Source organism: Scatophagus argus, chromosome 22 (assembly GCF_020382885.2).
Source record: "Scatophagus argus isolate fScaArg1 chromosome 22, fScaArg1.pri, whole genome shotgun sequence".
NCBI lineage: Eukaryota > Metazoa > Chordata > Actinopteri > Scatophagidae > Scatophagus > Scatophagus argus.
The window spans coordinates 1,267,311-1,289,886 of NC_058514.1; the positions used below are offsets into that span (position 1 = coordinate 1,267,311).

At 44.3% G+C, this 22,576-nt stretch overlaps 1 protein-coding gene across 3 annotated transcripts; it reads right to left on the reverse strand.

Annotated features, from left to right (window-relative positions):
- Window positions 1–5,170: 5,170 nt before the first annotated feature.
- On the reverse strand, window positions 5,171–21,400 carry dyrk2 (dual-specificity tyrosine-(Y)-phosphorylation regulated kinase 2). 3 transcript variants are annotated; one of them, XR_006842211.1, is made up of 8 exons: window positions 21,271–21,383; window positions 16,090–16,187; window positions 13,325–13,667; window positions 12,994–13,157; window positions 12,049–12,438; window positions 11,868–11,958; window positions 9,459–11,389; window positions 5,171–8,204 (listed from the first exon to the last, which is right to left on the reverse strand). XR_006842211.1 is itself a non-coding variant. In XM_046379130.1 (7 exons), the coding sequence occupies exons 1-7, from the start codon at window positions 21,308–21,310 to the stop codon at window positions 10,740–10,742; spliced, it is 1,776 nt and encodes a 591-aa protein (XP_046235086.1). In that variant the 5' UTR covers window positions 21,311–21,400; the 3' UTR covers window positions 5,171–10,739. The 3 variants fall into 3 exon arrangements, 2 of the variants coding, with proteins under 2 accessions (XP_046235086.1, XP_046235087.1); XM_046379130.1 differs by having other exon boundaries at window positions 5,171–11,389; window positions 21,271–21,400; XM_046379131.1 differs by lacking the exons at window positions 16,090–16,187; window positions 21,271–21,383 and adding an exon at window positions 13,819–14,908 and having other exon boundaries at window positions 5,171–11,389.
- Window positions 21,401–22,576: the final 1,176 nt, after the last annotated feature.

Sequence of the window (22,576 nt, forward strand, 5' to 3'; positions counted from 1 at the left end):
GACCTCCGGCCTGACAAATCTGACACCATCTGAACACACACACACACACACACACGGTTTTCCATTTGTCCTGAACTCAGAGACCCTCGGCCTGCTCAGACTCTATATTCAATTATACAGAGAGAGAGGGAGACAGGTAGAGAGACAGTTTCCATGACTGCGTTTATATTTAGGCTTTCAAATGTTGGCTCTAATCGTGCAAACTGGTTCACGCTGATCCAATCAGTCAGCGTACGACGTGTTCTAGCTGATATGCTTTAACAAATGTAGTAAAACTACTTTGTGACAGGAAGAAGTCCTGCATTTAAAACTTCACTTGCATCAAAATACATTTTATTCTTTTATATTTACATCTTTTATTTTAGGGTGACCTGCCAACAAGCTCATCATGCAACTGCCACACACACTGAACGGGTTTGGATGTGGTGGTCCACTGCTGGGGGGGGTCGCAGGACTGAGACCAATTAAACCAGTTCAGATCGGGTCATCTGCTCTAACACAGGACCCACTGGTGATTCTGGGTCATGAGGTTTGGGTTCGAGCTCAGCTTTGGGGTCTGACGTGGCTTTTTGAAGGGTCATCATGGGCTGACTTCAGGATAGGAAGCTGAGTTTTAAAAAAGGGTTTAAATAGTTCTGGGCTGTTTTTTGAAATGGTTCAGAACAGGTTCTCCACGCTCAGTCCTGCTGAGCTGTCGTTCTGAAAGGATCTAAAATTCTTCTGGGTTCAGGAAGGTCTGAGAAGGTTTTCAGAATTTGTTTAGTGCACATTTAGTGTGTAAGTGAGACCAGGTGAGAATGAAAAATAATAATAATAATGATAATAAAAAAAGACACACAGACACAGTTTGGTTGAGTTGTCACCATGGCAACGTAAACAAGACACTCAGCAGGACTGTGGAACCAACATGGCCACCGGTGCCGAGTGTGACACCTGCTGCTAATTCATCTCTGCTCTCATCAGCCGACTGTTCCTCTCTTTCCTTTCTATCCATTATCTGGGTCTGTAGGTCAGGGCATCCACCCCACCACCCCCCACCTGCTCAGGTGACAGCCCAGTGCATGCTGGGAGAGCTGGCGGCGGGTGCAGCGATCCGTCATCCACTGCTGACCTTCGCCGCAGCAGGAGCTCTTCTGCCACAGTCTGGACTTTCTAGGTTTTCAGTGAACACGATGGAAACCCGGCAGCTACGCCAGCAGTTTCCTCCAACAATGTTTAGAACCACAAAGATGAATTCAGACATACAAATTAAAATGGTAATGCTGAAGTGTGCTCAATTTAACTCAATAATTATTCAAATGTTCAAAATAATTTTAGGTCCTCTCTGACTTATTTCACTAAGTGCTCACAGATATAAGACATGACTCAAAAACGTTCCAGGACGTTTCATCTTTCAAATAATAGATGGAGATAAGATAAAACGGTTCTGTTTAGCAGGCATTCAGGATCAGCGGGTGAGTTTGGATTGAGCTGAACGGTCAGCTTTACAAATCTGGTAAACAGCCTGAGCAAGAGCCCAGAAGCCCCCCACAGGTTGTTGGGTCTGGATCAAGTAGCAGCGGAGGCAGGGATGTTTGGGCTCCTCACGGTCACCCCCTCCAACACATGAAGACCATTTGTGTGAAATGTGAGAGTTATTCAGTGTCACAATACGCAGGATTTAACGTGAATGTACCACCTCTGTCAGGATGCGACGGTGCCGCCTGGAGGAGCTCACTGAACTCAGCCGAGCAGCAGTTTTCTGCAGGCTTCTGGTTCCTGTCGCTGCAATTAGAAGAAACGCATTCATTTAGATCAGAAACACAAAGCCTTCCAGCACAAGTGGACTTTCAGACAGGAAACGGAGCACAGGCGCAGCCACATTTTAGCATGTAATCAGTCCTACAGGATGTTGTGCACAGATTTACTAACGACAGGAGGTCCCAGCCTGGTGGGTGACTTTATGATATGACAATAAATCCACTATGAAGTATATGATATGTACATGCAGCCTGTGTTGTGGGTGAAGGTGGTTTGACATTTGTACAGTAAGTGGATATTAATTTGGACCCATAATCCCTTGCAGCAAGTCACACTCTATCAGGTTACCAGCGTGTGTGTGTGTGTGGTGATCTCCTGCTGAGCACTGAGCTCCGTCCAGTTTTAAATAGACACACACACGCACAGACACGCACACACTCAGGTCTGGAGTCTCATTTGTTTGACATCAGAGATGCAGCAGAAGGCGTCACAGGCTGAAACCTCCGGCCTCATCAAAACTGGAAACGAACCAAGCAGGAGAGGATCCAGAGTCCAGATTAACCTCCATCACCAGCTCTCCACCCAACTCAGCAACAACATCCACACTGTGTCATGCAGGTTTCAGGGCTGCCTGGCCCATCCAGACTGTTCATATAAATGTCTTAGCCTCGAAGAGAGCAGGAGGGATACAGCAGAATGGATCTGTTTTAAATTCACAAAACCATGACTTTTAATTCATTTGAAAAACATGCCAAAACATGTTTTTATATTTGCTTCTGTTTCGTCTGGAAAACTCAATTAAAATGAGCACTTTTGCTGACTTTGCATGTCTAGAGAGAAGTTGGGGTTCTTACATGATGCAGCTACAGTGTGTGCAGCACCTGCCTTACACCACACCTGCTGGCTCACCTGTACCTCTCCGTCTGGGTGCCTGGCTCTCTCGCACTCTGATTGGCTGACCTGGCGGAGTGGGTGGAGCTGGGTACAAATGCATCCTGAGCCCATCGCTTCCTCTTCTCGTCCTCTCCAAACCAGAGAACCGTTCGTCAGCGCTGACTGAAACTCTGCTGTGGACTGTGTTGTCTGGGGAACATTTCAAAGATACCAAATACTTTACTCGCAGAATGCTCGACGTGTATTAAATTCATACGCATGCTTAAAACAGCTTGAGAAAATGAATGTAGATTTAAACGCTTACTTTTCCATGACAGCTGGGCAAACTGTGCCCATCCGCTCATTAAGACCATAGTGCGGCTCCAGAACAGCTTGGACATAAAACTAAACTTCCCCTCTGCAAAAATCATATTTCTTCAGTGAGCTGACTGATATAAACAGTATGTGATGCCCACTTTATGACTGAAATTCCTCCAGAGCCAAAGAGGACATCACACTACCGGTTTTACAGGTTGATTAGTATTCAACATGATGAGGAAATTTGGCTCCTTGTGCAAAATCGGTGTCTGCCTTTAAAGTTTAAGGTCATGTTTTCTCTGCTGCATCAGGGGCAGCATTCTCAGGCCCGCCTGCTCTTGAGCCAGGCAGCAGCTGCTTCTGCAGAGCTGCTCTGAGCAGCTAGCTGCTTAGCTTCATGCTAGCCTCTATAATAAGCAGCCGTGTCCTTCCAGCTAATCTCCTCACTGCCTAATATGGAACACAGCTGCTCCAATCACATGGCTGCTCCTCGTTACCATGGCGAATTAATTATGTTGTCAATGACAGGAGGGAAAGAACTGTGTGTGTGTGTGTGTGTGTGTGTGTCTTCTGTCATGCTGTTATCAGAATATCTGATCAACAGTCTGGTTAAACTTGTTAAACTTTGAGCTCAAACAATCAATCAGCTCATTTGTTCAGTCCGATAGTGTGTTCGATTCACCTTAAAACATCTCAACAGCAGCCTGTTGACTGTTTCTTTTCTTTTAAATCTTCTAGCGTCTAGTATTTCTCAGACATTTTACAAACAAACCAAAGCAGCTGTCACAGCTTTTTGTAGCAGTCGTTGTTGTAACTGTAACAGAAACTCCTTTGAGAAACTCCCTTCAGGCAGGAGGTTACGGTCCATTCGGACCAAAGCCTCACGCCACAGGAACAGCTTCTTCCCCTCTGCTGTTGGACAGCTGAACACCAACTGACTCACATGCTGCTCTGCACTTTAGTTACCTCAGTACAGTCTGTGCTCATGTCATGATCCACCTGCCGACCATTTGCACTGTTTACCTCACCTACTTGCACTATACTTCCACCCTGCACTACCTCACTTTTGTACTACTTCCACAACCATATTCATTTTACTTATCTTATTTTATTTTGTTTTACCGTATTCTATTTCATTTTATTTTATTCTACTATTATATGTTACTCGTTCTTACGTTCTATGTATACATCATTCACCAAGACAAATTCCTAGTAATGTGAAGCCTCTTCACTTACATGGCAATAAAGACGATTCTGAACAGATATCTTAAATGAGATAAAATATTTTGTGCCTAAACCTCACCAGAGCTCAGGCACAGCTTTGTGACAACACAAACACAAGGTTCCTCGTCTGAAGCGAAAACCTCCTCATCCAAGGTGGCGAGCACTCAAAAATGTTGTGAATATTAAAATGATTTAGAAAAAGACAGAAAGGTGTTGGACAAATTAAATCAAAGACTTTAAACCGGTTTAAACCGCTGTGTGACTCTAATGAGCAAATGTTGAGACATCTGGACCAAAACTGACCAACATTCCCATTCAGAGAGTCAAGTGTAGTTAATTTAAGATCATTTTCACTGAGTGACACTTTTACATCCTGTGTGTGTGTGTGTGCGTCAGACTCTGCTGTGAATCTGCTGTGTGTTAATCTGAAAGAGTGCTATTAACACGGTTGTCATGACAACATGCTCCTTGTCATATAGAGCTGTGATGTCACATCCGTCTTGCGATCAATGCATTCATTAGCACCTGTGAGGCTGCATAGCCATGGTAACCGCGGTCTAATCCAGGAACCCCCTCTGTGTGTGTGGATGGATTCTGGGATGGAAGACGAAAAGACGCCGTCCACCCTCTGAGGGTCTGAGTCGGTGTCCTCCGTCTCCTCCTGTGGTTAGGAATAACAGAAAGAAATTAAAATTGTTTCCAGCAGGCTCAGTGCGAAGTCCAGTGCAATAGCTGTCAAACTGAACTGTGAACAATCAAAGCAACATTTTAGCATAGTTATCACTTACAAAAACAATCAACTTGTTTTCTCACTGTACTAATCAGATATCCAGATCATTATTATACAGAAAGTAATTTGAAGGCACAAAGTTTTCCTTCATTTCCCTTAATTAGTTAATGTGGGCTAACAAAAGATTTTCAGTTAATTCCACTAAACTGAGAATGAAAACAGAAAACAACTTGAATATTGAAATGAAATTAAGCCGACTCACTGAAAGAACAACACATAAACATGAACAATAAAACAGTTTTATTAATAATAATTATAATATTTCCACCACAATAAAATTTAACAAAGGCTCACTAGAAAAAGTGTCGACTTCTGTGTTCTGTACAGTAGATACAGTACATTGTGTAAAACTGGCCGCGGCGTGGCACAGCAGCGCATTCAACCCCCCAAAATTCATAATTTTCCACGTTATTTACAGATAAAATCCACAATAAAACCCAGCTGGCAAATGTCACAGAAATACAGCACAGCTTCACGCTAACAGCGCCTAGCTGGCTGCAGAGTCCTCCTGACAGAAGCTAAATGGCTAACTGGCTAGCATGGTAACGAGCTAGCAGGCTAGTTAGGCTACAGCTGCTTTCACACAAGCAGGAAAAAAAAAAAGTGTTTTTTTTTTTTTCTTTTCTGAATGCTACCCAGAGGTCAATTAAACCAGACTTCATGTTCCTGGTTTAAAAAACAAAAAACAAAAACAAATCATTATCATGTTCTTCTTCACTATTCATTATTGTCTGAAAGGCAGCTGCTGCTTTTCTTCTGGTTACCTTTCTGTTCACTTGCTTTTAGCCTTCTGTCCTACCTTCTATCCACCTGTCTGTTTGAGCGGCTGGCGCTCAGCTAGCTTTGTAAAGGAATGCACTTTGGTAGATTCAACCAAATGCCCTGGGTGTTAGTAACAACAATGACAACAGTAATATTCATAATAATGATGACAACTGAGCAGTCTGAGGTACCAACGTGAAAAATGAACTCTTTAAAACCACACTTATTCTAATGCTAACAGCTTGCATGAGCACCTCCATCAGGAGCTCAGCACAACTGCAGCTAGCAGGTACAAATTTTGCTAGGTGCTACTAGCAGTCAGTTAGCAGTAGGCTAGTGTTAGCTTCACTGTAGAGAAAATATCAGTGCAGCAGCTAGCGGCTGGACGCTAGCGGTTGATCGGCTAGTGTTAGCTTAGCCCTGTCGTCAGCAGGTGTCGCCCGGCTGTCCTGAGACGACAAGTGGCGACAGTTGGCTGATATGTGTCTGTACATTGTGCAGCCATGTTACACAACACTCCCACACCCCAACACACACACACACACACACACTCGAAAATGTCAGTGTTAATCACTTTAAAGCTACAATCTGTGGTTGGTGCATTGGCCTGCTCTCCTGGCTCTGTAAACATTACGGAAGCCCATTTCTACAAATAAAACAAACAAACAAAATAAACAGACAAACAAAAGTCAATATTTTCACTTTTTAAGTATAAAGTCTTGACCTCCTTTAAGTGAACACAATTGAAGTTTCAAACGGTAAGAGTATACGTGATAAGTTAGTGATTGACATTTAAAGTCAAAATGATAATGAAAACTACACAACACAAAAATGGGACTTAAAATTAACTTAAAACCTGATTTAAAATATTGAATCAAATTTCAACATTTTATTTTCAATTTTCTTTTTCTCACAAATGGGCTTCCATAGAACACGCCATTTAGCAGCTTCAATTGAGCATCAAGTATCCAGCCTCCAACTAATAAAGGTGCAGTAGAGAACCGCACACGCCTGTACTAGCCTCTCATTTTTATGATGTACTTTTGCATACTGACAGGATCCAGATCTGAGCTGGATTATCCAGTTCATACCATGGCCATTTGTTTCTTCACATTTTGTCAACAGAAACAAATGTTGGCACAGAACATTTGAACAATTTCTTTGTTCGGTTCCCCGAATGCTCTTTTGTGAACATGCTCAAATTCAGTTTTAAACTTTTAGGTAATTATCTAAGATGATGAGGGATGTGGAAAGAGGTCACCAGGTCGACATGGTGTCTTTGGGCTTGGCTGAAACAAACCAGGAGCCAATCAGCATGCAGGCTTTGGCTGCTAAAACTCACCTGAGTCTGTATGACATCACTGTGAGCTGCAATCCTGTAGGATTTTCTGAAAACTGAGATTTTGTTATATATTAGAGATTGTTGCCATGGCATCACCACTGAAAGAGTGTGTGTGTGCGTGTGTGTGCATGTGTGTGTGTTGGGTGGGTGTGGCATGGCGATGAGATACCGAAGGCACAAAGTTACGACTCAGCACTCGTCTCACTAAAAAAATTAAAAAATTAAAAAATACAATCAACCAACCAAATTTTTAGAAAACAAACAAACAAAAAACATCAAAGAGGACTCCCCCACCCCTTGCTCCTCCTTCATTTACTTCCTGTTTTCTGTCCAGGAGGGGGCGGGGCTTCCCCTGAGATGGCCGGAGCAGGTAGTGTCTGTGTGTTTTACATTATCAGTTCCTTCTGAGCATCACATAATTGTTGTCCACTTCCCGGTGTGCTACATAACATCGTGGTTGCCAGGCCGACAGAGCACATGACCTCCTCTTCATCCTCCTCCTCCTCCTCCTCCTCGCTCAAGTGTGACTCAACAAACTGCAGAGTGCGTTCGGAAACAGTTGTCTGTTTATAAATATATCTGTGTGTTTGTGTGAGGGAACAAGCTTTAAGAAAACCTCTCGCGACGTCAGCAATGCACATACACACAGCCACACAACACACGCATACAATGCACGTGCACGCACGCACGCACACACACACACACACATTCAAGTATATGGTATGAACTGCACATCATAGTAAATATGTAGATTAGATTAATAAATAGTAATTAAATTGTATTAAATAAATAAGAAGCATAAGAAGCATCTTCAAACACCCCTCCCCTCCCCACACGATCAAATTGATAGATCTACCAATACTGACCTTTGATCAATATATTGCTAGTCAGTTCAGACTAATCAGTTAATGCTTGTCCACACATTTTTGTAACTAGCTATTTTTATGTTCTAGGTCTGTTTATTTCATCTCATACTCGCTGTTGTGTTGCTCTCTGATAGCATCAGGGCCCAGTCAGACCAGGAAGTGTGAATCCTTCACATGATGCTGAGATAACAGGCAGCAGCAGGAGTGGGTGATAAAGGACATACTGGTAAACTGGCAAATCCAGTTCAGCCTTTCCCCTCTGAATTCATCTAATCCGCATAGCGTCCAACTGTGGTAAACAACCAAAGCAAACCACAAGTAAGTCTCCATCCACTTGTTTTTATGTGCATTTTCAATTTACACATAAAAAGAACCTGAGTGTGAACGCAAGAAATTAAAAAGGAAAAGCTGTAATATTACAAACGAAAAACAGAATGCAGCAAAGCTCAGATTCCAAAGTTCAGACTTAACTAATAAATCACGATGTAGAGTGAAGAAACGTCATATTCCCATCGTGTTTTCTTTTGTTTGGTTAAAATTTCTATTAAATTTGGATGGAAAGCTGTTACTGAGCGACAACAAGGAAATCATTTATGCAGCACACCTGTTATCACAACTGACTGCAACACATGCTGATGTGACTGGAGCTCTTTTTAATAATATTATGACTGATTATTGTTGTTTTTGTGGATATGTTTAGCATCTAAACCCTGAATTAAAACTTGCTGCCATGTCACAGCGTCACGTTCAATCACACGCTAACATCATGTTAGCTTCAGAGTGGGCTGAAGTGAATTCAATAACGTTTGTTAAGGTTTGTTAAGGTTTTCTCATCTGAATCTTCACTCTTAGACTTGACAATGTGTTCAGCTGGAGCACAAATGTAAATCTTTCATGGTCAACAGCTACATGCAATTGTTAACTACTTGGTAACAAGTCAGTGTCTGTATTCCCAAGATATGACTGAACGCTCCCATTTCATTGCACTGGGCCTTCATATAAAGTACTTTCAGGCTACTGCTGCTGCTGAGCTCGAGTTACATGGAAGTTTAAGAACTGCCATAAAGTGTCTTCATTGTTCGGGCACACAGACTCCATACTGTTTTAATTGATTCAACCCTTCCAGCCAGAGGGAAAAGACAGTCAGGTCTGTGCTATGTTGAGTGATTTTTCAGCCATCTTAACTAACACTGCTGTATGCTGTGACATTATGGAAGATATTTTAGTGTCATGTGGTTTCTGTGCGGCAAGAAGTCTTTTAAGTCCGGAATTTCATCAGCACAGTATAAATGAATTTAACTTGACAATAACTGATATTTACTGATTGACTAATTCTTAAATATTTCTATTCTGAAAAATCAGATGTAGTCTGTAATGATTCAGACAATGAGCAAGTTGTTACTTTATCCAGGCAACAGTTTGTCCCATGATAGCAGCCGCAGCTTAATTTTCCGTTTCAATTTGGTTTCCAACATTTCCGTTATAAAAGCCCTTTGTCTTTTAAATGATTTGTAAGTTGTCCATAAAACTGCCTTTACTTTACCTTCTTCTCTATCTTCACAGCCCCACTTTGCTAGCACTTATTCTCTTAACAAACAGAACGAAATGGTGCAACACAAACATACTTCTTTTCTCATTCTTTACCCTTTAACTCTCTTCTGTTAATGCTAAGCTTCAGAAAATCAAAAACTCTAAATCTTAACTCTAAACTCTAGGTCTGTGCTTCATAAGGCCGGGCAGTTGAGAGCTAACAGGCTATGGCTAAAAAAGGCTAAGGCTAGCCACCAGACTGCCAAAAAAGGCAAATAATGAGGCAGCTTCAGCTAGTAGACTGATATAAATGTTTGCTAGGCTAACTGTTAGCCAGTTAAAAGGGAAAAAGGTGGCAAAGTTACAGCTAAACACAAACAAATAGCAGTCTAACAGCTAACAACTAACCAGTGGTAATTAGCCAGTTAACAGTTAGCCAGCCATCAGGCACAAAGCTAGCATAGTAATACAGGCTAGCTATACACTGTAAAACAGCAGTTAGCTACAGAAGTTAGCCACATAACAGGTAGATGATTCAGTTTGGGTTGCTAGGATTTTGTTTTGATGAACTGTTGTCATTTTAGTCATATATTATGATTAATGCTTGATATAAAGAGAAAATATGAGCAAGCTAATCGCCGCTTTTTTTCTAGTTTCTACCTTAGAATTATAAGGATATATCTGATTTATTTGCCTGCAAACCACATGAAACTCATACATGATTGTTCACCATTGAAATGTCTGTTGATATAACCTGCTAAGACTAAGTTCAAACGAAGTTGTTTTGGTGTCTAATCAATAAATCCACTATCAGCTCAGCTATATAGGTTCTGTGCTAAAATCTTAAAAAAAGCCTTGTTCCCTGCATCAGCACCATGTTTCTGTGTTTGTGTGTTTGGAGCTACAGAGTGGTGTGTTCTGATTGTCTGAGCAGCCCCACAATCATTTCAAACATGTGGTCACTTCCTGTCTTGCTGCTCACAACATAAAACAACTATTCTTTTTTTTCAGACAGGACTGAGAATTTGAGGAGTTTGAACGCACCCCAATTTATCAACCAAGTTTCCTCCAGCTCAGCTTCCATCCCAGCCTGGCTATTAACACCTCAGCGCTGAGTTTCCGTGACCATATTAGTTCTGAACGCACTCCAACAACGCTGTGAAAACCAGCGTGAAAAAAACCAAACGCCCTCAAAACTGGACAAACCAGTTTTATTCAGTTCCAGCTGGTTGATCACGGACGCCCGTGAGCACAGCTTCCAAATCCCACCACAGCGAGTGGGGTGCATTTCCTCTCAGCTGACCAGCTTAGGCAGAACCGTCCTAGGCTGGATGTTTCCATTGGCATCAGTGATCGCTGCCAAGTTAGTCCTTGTTTTGGAGGAGGAGGACGTGGTGGTCGAGGAGGTGGTCGCGAGCTTGGAGATGGAAGTGATGGCACCGTCCGTGGTGGTGGTACCTCGTTTGGAGGAGGAGGTCTTTTCCCCGGTGGTGGTTCCTGCTGGCGGCTTGGGAAGTCGTCTCCTCAGCCACGGGTGGCGGAGTGCCTGGCTTGGTGTCATCCTGAGAGCTGGATCCCACTCCAAACACTGCTTGAGGAAATCCAGGAACAGCGGGTCATCGCAGCCTTTCAGTGCGGCGCTCCAGTCCTTGCTGCCTGGAGGACCACGTACCTTCCCTCGTCGTGAGCGGCCACCATTCAGCACAGTGGTGCCGTCGGGCAGCGTGGTAACAGTGCAGTACCGCGGGTATCCTTTGGACGACACAAAGTTTTTGGCTCTCTTGGAGGCGTCGAGGAGCTTCTGGCTGGGCATGCCCAGTAGTTCAATGATGCAGGCGAGCTGGTCAGCCTCATCTTCACCTGGCAAAAGCGGGTAACCAGTCAGCAGCTCAGCCAGGATGCAGCCCAGAGACCACATGTCGATAGGCATCCCATACCTGGAGCCTGTAGGAGAGGGCAAGGATGGACCCGTCATAAAGTGGATTCAATCGTCAAGGTTATCTGTGAATCAATACTTTATATTCCCACTGATTATTTGATAACTTTAACTTGAGACCAGATGCTGCAGGTGGATAATCTAATATACAGCATTTAGGCACCTTCAGTTTCCTGTGACTGCATTCATCCAGGTTTTGGCACATGGCTGCTGCTAAGGGTTGCATTGCAAAAACATGAGATTTGGCTGTTTTAAGTACCGTAACGTAACTACTCTAATGAGAAGGAGGATCTTTGTAATGAACGTGGATGTTAATTTTTTTATAGTTTTTGTCATTGTTGGACTGCCAGGCTGCTCTTAAAGTAGGGAGACATGCCATTTTTAAGGTTAAATCAACTATGTGTGTTAAGTCACAGCATATTTGAATTTCATAGCTGAAATAAAGTGAAAATCGGTGCCTATCAAACAACAGTCAGTTCATTTTACCTAGAATGACCTCGGGCGCTCGGTAGAACCTGGACTGGATGTAGGTGTAAACTCTCTGGTGCTCGTAACAGCTTGAACCAAAGTCTATGACCTGGAGAGAAACAGACACAAACAAAGACATTTAGAGATTTTGGTGGCTCCAGCTTGAAAACAAACTGAACTGTGAACTTTTCCGTCTTACCTTGATGCCGCTGCGTCCCTGCTGTTTGAGTAAAATGTTCTCTGGCTTGAGGTCGCAGTGGATGATGCGGTTCTTGTGTAGTGAGTCCAGACACTGCAGGATGGAGTGGGCGAACTTCCTGACCAGCGGGAGGCTGAAGCCCTGGAACTTGTTCTTCTTGATGAGCTCGTACAGGTTCATGCTGAGCAGCTCGAAGGTCATGCAGATGTGGTTCCGGAAGGTGAAGTTCTCCAGCATGTGGATGACGTTCATGCTCGAGTCCTTGTCCTGCTTCCTCAGGTGCTCCAGGATGCGGATTTCCTCCGCCGCCTGTCGGTGGAAGCGCTTCTCGTTGCGGACCATCTTCAGAGCCACGTGAGTCTGAGCCTTGTGGTCGAAGGCCTTCACCACCTGCAGCGAGAGGAGGAAAAGGACGCTCTCATTTATCTAGATTGTTAGATCAGCTGATAGAGTAAAAAGAGACAAGAGGGCCACTTTTCCACCTTAATTAACGACAACTTTGATAGATTTCAACAAAAAAGGTAGCTGTTTTTTTTGAGGATTTGCACTTTATTTTATGTAATTTGTACATCAAATCATTTAGCATTTAGCAAATCTTCAACCGATAAATTGAAAATAATGATGAGCTGCTGGTCGAGATAGTTTATCTGTTCGAGACAGGATGGATGAGAGATTAACTGCAGTTGCTGAACGTTCTCAGTATCGTTTACACCGTGACGGTTGTCCCTGTAGTTTCCCTGCTTGTGTGAGGTCACTCAGGGCATCACATCACCCACTTCTAAAAACAATCTTAGAACATTTACTGTCAACATCTCAGCTGTGAAAATGAAAGATAAAGTTGTAGTCAAAGGTCAGTAAAAGTAATTAGTACTATTGGGCGAAGCCGTACTTTTAGTAGTATATGTTACAGATATGGTAGGATCGAGCAACTACTACTAGTCATACCTGTCCAAAGCTGCCCTTGCCGATGACCTTCAGGACTTCGTAGCGGTAGGAGATGTGGTCGTGTGGAACATGGATGTAGGATCCCTGATCGTCGTCATAGCCGCCGTTGTTGGCTCCACCCATGACCCCCGACCTCTTCTTGGCATTCGGACCAACAAAATACACTGACAGGGAACAAGTACATGATGATTCACATTCTTATTTGGCTCAACGCCATCTGTTTCATCATTTATGTTTCCATTTTTATTGGTTAAATCTGATGGAACTTACAACATCAACTACAGATTATTGGTGTGTTGTCCTCAGTATCAACCAATGGGAGCTCTCTCACCTTCAGGGTAGCTGAACACCTCGTGGTGTTCGAACGCCGACATTTTGGACATGAGCTGCTTCATGGCCTGCTCTGGGGACATGGGGGTGGGCTTTGGCTTGCTGTCTGTTGACTTGTTGGAGGCGGCGCTGCCCTGTCGGCAGTGGTGGGCGGGTTCTGAAGTCGAGGTCTGGCGGTCTGGTGGCGGCACCCCCTGCCGGGTGGAGCCAAGCGGAGCAAGGCCATTAGGCTGGGAGGTGAGGACCGGACGCTTGTTGGTGTTCTCCTCGAACAGCTGGGTGACATGGACCTGCGACTGCGACGACAGCTGGACGGCGTCCGACATGGCGGCTTTCGAGCCTCCCTGAGAGGAAACACAGACATCAGATCTGCTGAATGTCACCTTTTTGTGCTTCTCTGCAGTAAGAAATGTGAAAATCAAACCCCCCAAGAGACTTTGTCCAGTGAACGAAGCCTGGAAGATGATTAATGAAGACCTCATACAGTCTAATTACCTAATTGTGGCTGATGGACAAACAGAGACACAGCTGGCCCTCTCTCTCTCTCTCTGTCATTTGTTTCTTTGCCTCTCGCACAGTGACTCACTCCCTGTTGCCGTGGAGACCAGTACACCTGGGTCCTTTCAGATAACAGAGCTTCAAAGATACTCTGTTTGACAGAGCGTGTGTGTGTTGTAATCCGGTCTGTGAGGGGATCTGTGGTGTAAAAACCAGGAAGCGAGTTTGGAAAGGAAATCGAAACAATAACAAACTTGTGTTGTCTGTTGTCAGGGGTTACGCTGACATATGAGAGCAAAGCGTTTGGATCTGTGGACTCCTCTCTCACCTGACAACATCTGAATGAACACACACACACACCCACTTTGTGTTTTGTGCAAAAAATGACTAAGACCGCAGATAGTAGTTATTTTCATTAAACTACTAATTATTTTCTCACTAGCTATAAAATCAGTTTCTGCAGGCTTCAGCAACTTGATTCTAAGATCATTATGAACTGCATCTTTATGACCACAATCCATTATGAAGTACTAAAAAACACGGCATGAAACCACGTGACTGCAGCGTTCTACAGATTCGACTTTTAAACCAGAGTCGCTGAGGACTGAGGCAGCTGTTTGAACAGTCACGCAGTAACTCAGCTGGTGAGTGATTAACCACCAACAAAATCAAAACCAAATCAGTTTCTTATCACCTCTTGAGCGGTTTCCAAAGGCTCACCAACAGCTCAGTGGCTGAGGAAATGTGGGATGATTGGAGATCAATTGCATATCTTCTGGGACTGTTCACTATTGCAGGGACTTTGGTAAAACATTAAAAAGAACATTGGAAAAATTATTAAAATTGCTATCCCAATGGATCCTGTACTGTTTTTACTTGGCGCATCACCCAAAATGAAACTGGAAAAGACCAAAGATACCGACTTCGCTGTTAGAGAAATGGTAACTGTAACTGACTCAGAGACTGAAGCAAGCCGACACGCTGAAATGTGTGACAGCAACACTGCAAATCGACATTTTTCTCATATTGACTTCAGCTATGTTGCGTTATGTTACGTGCACGGATGTTCAGCAAGTATAACAACTGCTGTTGAAACTACTATCATTGGTTATCAAAGGTTGTAAAATCTGGCCATTAAAACGTTGCCTCACTCTTTAAACATGTGGTCACAGCTCAGGGACTCAGGGGCTCCTCCATAAAGGCCTCTGAGAATATCTAACAGAAAACCCTGCTCATGCTAATAGTCAGGGACAATACTCTGAAGGTAATGGAGTGAATAAACATCAGTTTGTGTTTGTGTGTGTGTGCGCGCACGCGTGTGTCCTTCACACCAGCCCATAAACCAATCAGCTGTTTAAAGCATCCTGGAGCCGAGGCCTATTATTAGCCAGATGACTACAGCTGAGTGTTCCAGAGAACTGCCGCTCAGGCTCACAGAGCTAACAGCAAGCTAACAGTACGCTAACAGTACAATCAGCATGCTAACTGCAGCTTATGAGTCAAATTAAGATCTTCTAAGGCCAGCGTGACTCTGAGACTCTGACGGCTCCACATTTTAGAAACACAGAGGAACGAATGAGGACGCGTCTGGTTGAAACACAAGTCTGGAGATGGTGGACATCAACATTAAGAAGCCAAACTGCTAACACAACAACAGGTGGATTCAGCTCAGAACAGCTTGTTGACAAGGTGCTTCCTCTGACCGCACGTCAAAGGTCGAGTGTGCAGGGAGAAAAGCCAAAAGTTCTAACATAAAACACAGAATACGAGTCTGACTGTAACTTGCAAATTATGATCAGTTTACTGATGTTTATCAGCTGATACTCAAACCCAAAATAGGCCTATGCTAAATGTGCTACTGATGTTTACACTGTTCATGTTTTCTCCTGAGTTCAGACATGTGAAGGTGAATCACGCTGCAAAAATGACTTTAATTAGAAAGCAGCTTTGCTTCCTTTAAGCTTTGTTGCTGCTTGCCTCTTGAAAGTATGACAGCATTTGACATTTTGCAGTAATGCACTAACTTTGTCAGCTTTGCCCATAATGTTGCCTGAGCTTCAGCACAACACAACAAAACTTTTGTTGTCTGACTAAACAGGTCTACAGATCTGACTCAGCCTGCACTTACTGGAAGCCCTTTTGTTCTTTTAATGATTAAAGCTCACGCTGGCTGCACTCACACCTGTAAAATATGATGAGCTGGACGTCATACACGGACCAGCTAAACGCAGCTGGTGACGATTCAGTGAAAGGAGTGTGTGTTCGTACCGTCAGAGGGTTGTTGTTGCGAAGCCGCGGCAGGGCGACGGGCGACGTCGTCTGAGAGCCACTGTGACCAGGAGAGTAGACCGGCTCGCCCACTTTGCCTGAAAAGAAGCCACAGACAGAGGTTAACTTTCATCGTCTTTCTGATTCAGAGGAGAAGGTGGATATGAGTTTCATTTCTACGTGTCCAGTGCAGAAAAGATACGTCCAGTGTTTAGCTTAGCTTAGGAAAACTGCTAATCGAGCTGCAACAGCTCCCAGTCTGTTGGATTCGCATGTGCAGAAATATAAGCAGGAGACATTTTGGTCTTAGCAGCAGTTAGCTCTGGGGCTCCACTAGGGTTGCCAGGTTTAACAACATTGTTCAGTACTGCAGTGGTAAACAAATACTAAAGGGCTCATAGTAGCTTTTCTTCCTCTGACACCTTGCTAGCTAAGTCGAGCTGACGGCTCGCTGGGCCTTCATCTCACTGGCCAAATGGTGTGAATGTAAGGCTTGTGTGTCTTTTGTCATGTTTTTCATCACAGTGATGACGATAAAAACATGATTTAGCCGTGACAAACTCTTAATGTTACACTGGAAGCAGACTGCAAAGCGAGGGAACAACATTTCAACGTCTCTGTCGACTTGTCACATGATGACCTCAAACAGAGTGCGGTACATAACACACACACATATCAGGAACACGCTTGTCAGTCAGAACCCGTCAGACCATTGCGGGTTATTTAAGAGGAGAAGACTGCTGAGCCTTCTTTGAGAGAAAGCAAGTTGGGGTTAGATTAGATATGTTTAGACTGAACACAGACGCAGACGTGGCCTTTATTACCCTCCATATATAACAGCTTTATTTAAAGCACATTAACTGATCCCAAGCTCCGCCTCTTTCCCTAAATCCACCAATCACAGCTAATTAATTCAACCATATGTTTATTACTGAGGTCTCAGGTGTCACACTGAAGTGTGTTTGTAATGCTTCTCCCCCATTTGAGCTTGTTAATGCAAATCATCAGAAACACGTCTTCGTACAGGTAGGTCAGAGCTGGTTAGATTTTACAGGCGTACCTAATAAAGTGACCAGCGAGTGTTCACGTAGACTGAGCTGGGATGAAACTAGAGGTTTTGGGAAGGAAAAGTAGGACATCATCTACAAACTGACTCAAACAGCGTTGGACCGGGCTGACCCAGGCCACAGTGATCCAGTCAGGTCTGGAGGCTGCAGGACCTGCAGGCTGACTCAGTCTAATGAGGATGAAGGTTTTAATATAGTCTGATAATCCGCAATGCATCTCCTGCATCTTCCTGCTTGTCTCTGCAGCTTCACCCACTGATAAACACATGACAACAGCATCAAAATGTAGTTCCTGATAATTACTGGGTTAACCGGGGCTGGGACTGATCCAATCCAGTGTCAGTATCAGGTTTTATCATCCCAGTGTAATTCAGCCAGTGAATGTCAGACTGGTGTCACAATCCAGACTCCACGGTCTGATGTGAACATCATGAGAGCTGCGGGGCCGCCACCATCCTCTGAATCCACCATTCAAATGCACTTTTGATTTCCAAGTCTAAAGCTGAGTTACTCAATTTACTGTTATACATGATAAATTATTATATATAGCAAACAGAAGGTGCAGATCCTCCCATTCATAAACCAGGGGACGTAAAGCATTTCTTCACTATTTTTGCTTGGAAAATATCTGATTATCACAGCAGTTGCTGATTATTTCCTGACTGTGTCAACTCTACTCAAAAGGACTCATAACACCTTTGAACACTCGCTGACGGTTATTTATATTCTTTATTTAGTCCGACACTGTGTTGATATCCCAGAGCCCAACGTGACATCTTCAAATTAACAGCAGTTAATATTAAAACATAATATAAGTAATTAATTAACCACATCATCATTCAAGCTCCGGTGGATCAGGCATTAACATCACTGATGAACAAACATCGTCTGGAACTGGATGTGATGTGACAGACTCTCCAGCTGTCCAGTTATGGAATAAACGGATATCAAAGAGACGGAGTGAATGAATAGGAGCAGCCTTTGAGCGGCAGACCCTTACAGGCCACCGTCCAGCTCCGAGCAGCTTCCTGTGTCCGTGCAGCAGGTTAAAGCGGACAGATGGTCACCGCTGCTGCTTTCTGCCTCTAATCTGAACGCTCACTGTAATCCTGCTAATGAGGACGGCTCGCATTCGGCAGCCACACTGCAGACTGCCAACCTGCTGTAAAACCACCACACGACGCACAACATGCAAACAATACAGCGTCTGATGTGCAACATCACTGACCGTCACACAGCCAACGTGACCGACAACAGACGTGAATATAACCTGCAGACGCAGCACAAACACGAAGCTGTAAAACAATAAGCCTCTAATGTTGTTCGGCATCTTCACTGGAGCCCTGCTAACGATCGAGGCTGCACAAACAATCAATATACTCTGATAGTGTTATCAATACACACGCACTTCAGAATCCATTGTGTTTTCTCACATTCCTGCAGACCTGCACAAACCATCCATTGATGACACTGATTAGAAAACAGCCCTTTTGATAACCGATTAATCATTTAAGTAATTTATCAGGAAACTGTGACAAATATCCTCTGCTTCCAGCTTCTCCACGTTACAGCAAATGCACAGCAGTGCCGGTTATGAGTTATCAGTCTCCTGGATTACTAACAATCGCTTTCAGCCTTTTTGGTCGATCCCTGTTGTCCACTCCTGAAAGTGACACAGAACCAAACCCAACAAAACCAGACAAAACACCTCAAACTACAGCTTGACAAGCATATCAGTACGGCTGCTCGTATGTCAGCTTAGGTTGTAACTATTGTGTTGTAACATAAAGGTTCTGCAGGCTGCCTATTTACGTCTCGTAAAATCAAATTTTAAATCAAAGTGAGAGGTTTGCTCCTTTAGTCTTAACGAGGATAATATATACAATACTAATAAACTATTCCAACACTGTACTGTTAATGCAGTAATGACATCAGGTGGAAAATATTAAGTTTTTCTCAGGCTCTGATTCAAACTGGTGGAGCTTCTCTCTGGCCTGTGAGCCCTTCATCAGCTCAGCAGGACGACGCCACACACTCATAATGTAGCAGGGAGTCACAGCGGAGCACACAAACTGTATTCCTCGCTGTGAGCTTGACACATGCATGCTAACAGAGTGGAAAAGCAGCGTGCCGAATGCGAACTTGACACCGAGCTGGGGATGCCAGAAGGCCGGCGAGCACGCTCGGCATCCTGCTCGACGGGACGAGTGGGAAAACCTGCAGCAACGTGACCGCACACATGCACAAAGTAAAACACACTGCTGTGCAAAGCTGAGACAGCCACCTGGAAAACACAGGTGACCAGGGGACGACACAAGCGTGCCCCTTTTTTCCATTTCAACCTGCTGACACAGGATGACACAACCTGCTGACATCCCTCGTCCTCGCAAGTCCCAGTGGACGAGTCACTGCACATTTTAAGGATCTCAGTTCTATGTGATCTACTTCAAACAACACTTTTTCGCGTGTTCCCACTGTAAACACAACCACATTAAGCATGTTGTGACTTCTAACACTTGCTCCTTATGAACTATCTGGGGTGGCACAAGACATGTGCTCCTATATTCCCGTTTTAAACATTTTCAGTCCAAGGGCCAGTATCAGCTCAGTCATCAGTGGGCTTCAAACGAACTGTTGGAAACAAACTTTCAACAGCGGCACCAATCGTTCGCTGGGCCCTGAGCCTAACAGCTTACTGTACTAAACCAAATAGCCATACATGCTAACCAGGATCATTTTTTAAACGTACACAACTTCTAACTGAGCTTTTCAAATGGAGCCTCAACTGTCTGTCATCATATTTTATGTCATTGTGGTCAATCTTCAAGATAGATATCAGATAGTCTATCAGATACTTTATTGATCCCGAGGGAAATTCAAGCACCCAGTAGCCCATTTACAGCAGTGTAGGTCAGTCAAAAGTAAGCAAACAAACAACCAAACAAGGCTTAACTGTTAGTAGGAAAAATAGACTAAACATACTAAACAAACTAACACATGCGACATAAAGTAATATGAACCTCCACAAGATGCATTTTGTAAAACAAAATTTACATAAAGAGTTTAGCATGCATAAATTTGGTTGTTAAAGAAGCGAAAACCTGGTGCACGCATCAGCGCCCCCTGGCGGACTAACTCTGAGATGCTGTCACTTCTGAATGCACTCACACATATCTTTATGTACATTTAAACCGTGATGAATCGTCTCATAAACACTCAACAAAACGTCAGGGAACAAAGCCTTCCAGTGGTGAATAAAGACAACAGCGGTTTATAAAACTGTCCAACACTGACTCCAAAAGTTTCAGGCTAACACAAAGCTACAGCATGAATGCTAACGTAACAAAACAAGAGCTTTACCAGCCCACAGCAGCGTTAGCAGTAACTCAGCCAGGGCGTCGCATTGTTGTGTAGTTCAGAAGTGACGGCCACCAAAAGGTCCAGCACACAGACGTGAAACCCCCAAAGAGGAACCAACTGCCCTCTGGCTGAACCGAGCCTTTATTTCTGTCTGCCGGGGTGGAGGACAAAAATTACCCAGCAACCGAAAACACACACACATTAAACACCAGCAAATAGCATATCTAACATGACACACACACAGAACACCAAAAGACACGGATAAACGTGTGAAACGTGAGCGAGCAGAGCGGCTTTCGGAGCGGCTCCAGGACAGAGCAGGAGGCGGTAAACAGAGCAGGGAAACCCGTCTGTGCTGCTGCTGCCGCCGCCGCTGTCACCTCTCACCCGCCGCTCGGCTAACGTTAGCTAAAAATAAACACCCGACAGACAGCGGAGGAACACGTCCGGAGCAGCCTGCACTTCGGCGGCCTTTTATCTGCTCGGTTTCTGCATTCACACCGCGGCGTCTCCTCTGGCTCCGTCTTGTAAGAGTACAGATAATTTAATGATCAGACAGAGAGAGACAGACAGTCTGTTCCTGTCAGTTAGCTAGCCGAGCTCCCAGCCCTTCCCTCGGTGTTTTCTCCCCTCTCTGGCTCCTCTACACTGCGGTAAACACGGGCAGTCAGAGGCGGGGAGTCAGCGGTGACCCCCCTCGGCTACACTGGCCGGGCTCAGGAGCCCTGCGACCGGCCACAGAGGCTGTGCTCACCCGTCAGGAGGACCGAGGCTCCGGGCTTCTTGGTTAACATGGCGGCCGCTCCTCTCCTCTGGACACAGACGGACAGGACGCCTCCTCTTCCTCCACCCGCGACTCCTCCTCTTCCCCGCTGCCTCACTCCTCCTCTTCCTCCGCCCGCTCTCTAATCCCTGTGACTCCTTCAGACTGCAGCTTGACTCCGGGTGACTCCTCTTTGTCCTCCCCCCCTCACACCGCCCACTCTGTTTGATCTTGAGGACAAAATTAAAAATCTTTTTTATTCAATTTGGTTTCTCGCGCAGTTTATTAGCCAAATTTTCACCACGAATGAAAAATATCGCTGTGCCTTGTTTAATTAGAGGACACGTTACAATACTATCTGTTGCACTTTATATGTCTGTGTACTCTGTGTCAGGATACTCTTTCTCTGCTTCTGTCATTATATGAGAAGTATGTGGTGAGTATTTTGTGTATGCGTTTGATATATATGCTTTTATTCCATTCGTTTAATCAATCATTTTACTTTCTTTTATCCTGCCGTGACATGTGACAGTCCTAACTGTCAATGTGAAACTGGGCAGATAAAACTAAAGACGGCTTGTGTACAGATATTTTGGGACACTGGGGGACAGCAGAACAAGCAAATAAACACAAATATTCACTTTCTTTTCCTCTTGACGCCGGGAAAAAGCGGCCTGACAAAGAGAAAACTGAACTCGCAGTCTAAAACATCCCAGATGCTCTCGAGCCAAACATTTTTATTTGTTTTTGTCGGACAGAATTAATCAAACTGTGGGAAACCATAGCAACAGGTGCTTCACACAGTCAGGCTGAGCAGCAGTGAAGCCCCACCTTGACCAGGTGAGGACGGCTCTGTGTGCAGCACAGCGGGCTGCAGCTCTTCATCTCTGCCTCATCATCATCATCACCTGCACAGTGTGTGAGTGTTTATTTGGCTGCTGGGAGACCAACGACGTGTTTACATCAGAGACGTGCTTGTGTTACTCCTGGGTGTTCATAATAAAGTTTGTTCAGTCAGCCTGAGTGTGTGTGTGTGTGTGTGTGTGTGTGTGTGTGTGTGTGTGTAGGCTTACGTAAGTCAATTTACCTAAAAGCTGTGAAACCTGAGAGCACACACACACACACAGTAGCAGTAGCAGTGTGTGTGTGTGTGGGCAAAGTGACTGACTCAGCAGAAATGAACGTCACTGCGAATTTACTTCAGAGAAAACAATAATGTTTACTGAGTAGTCTGGACTTTCCTCTGGACTTTTTACGTCAGATGATGTCCCAGACTTCAGGCTCTGGATTTTACCCA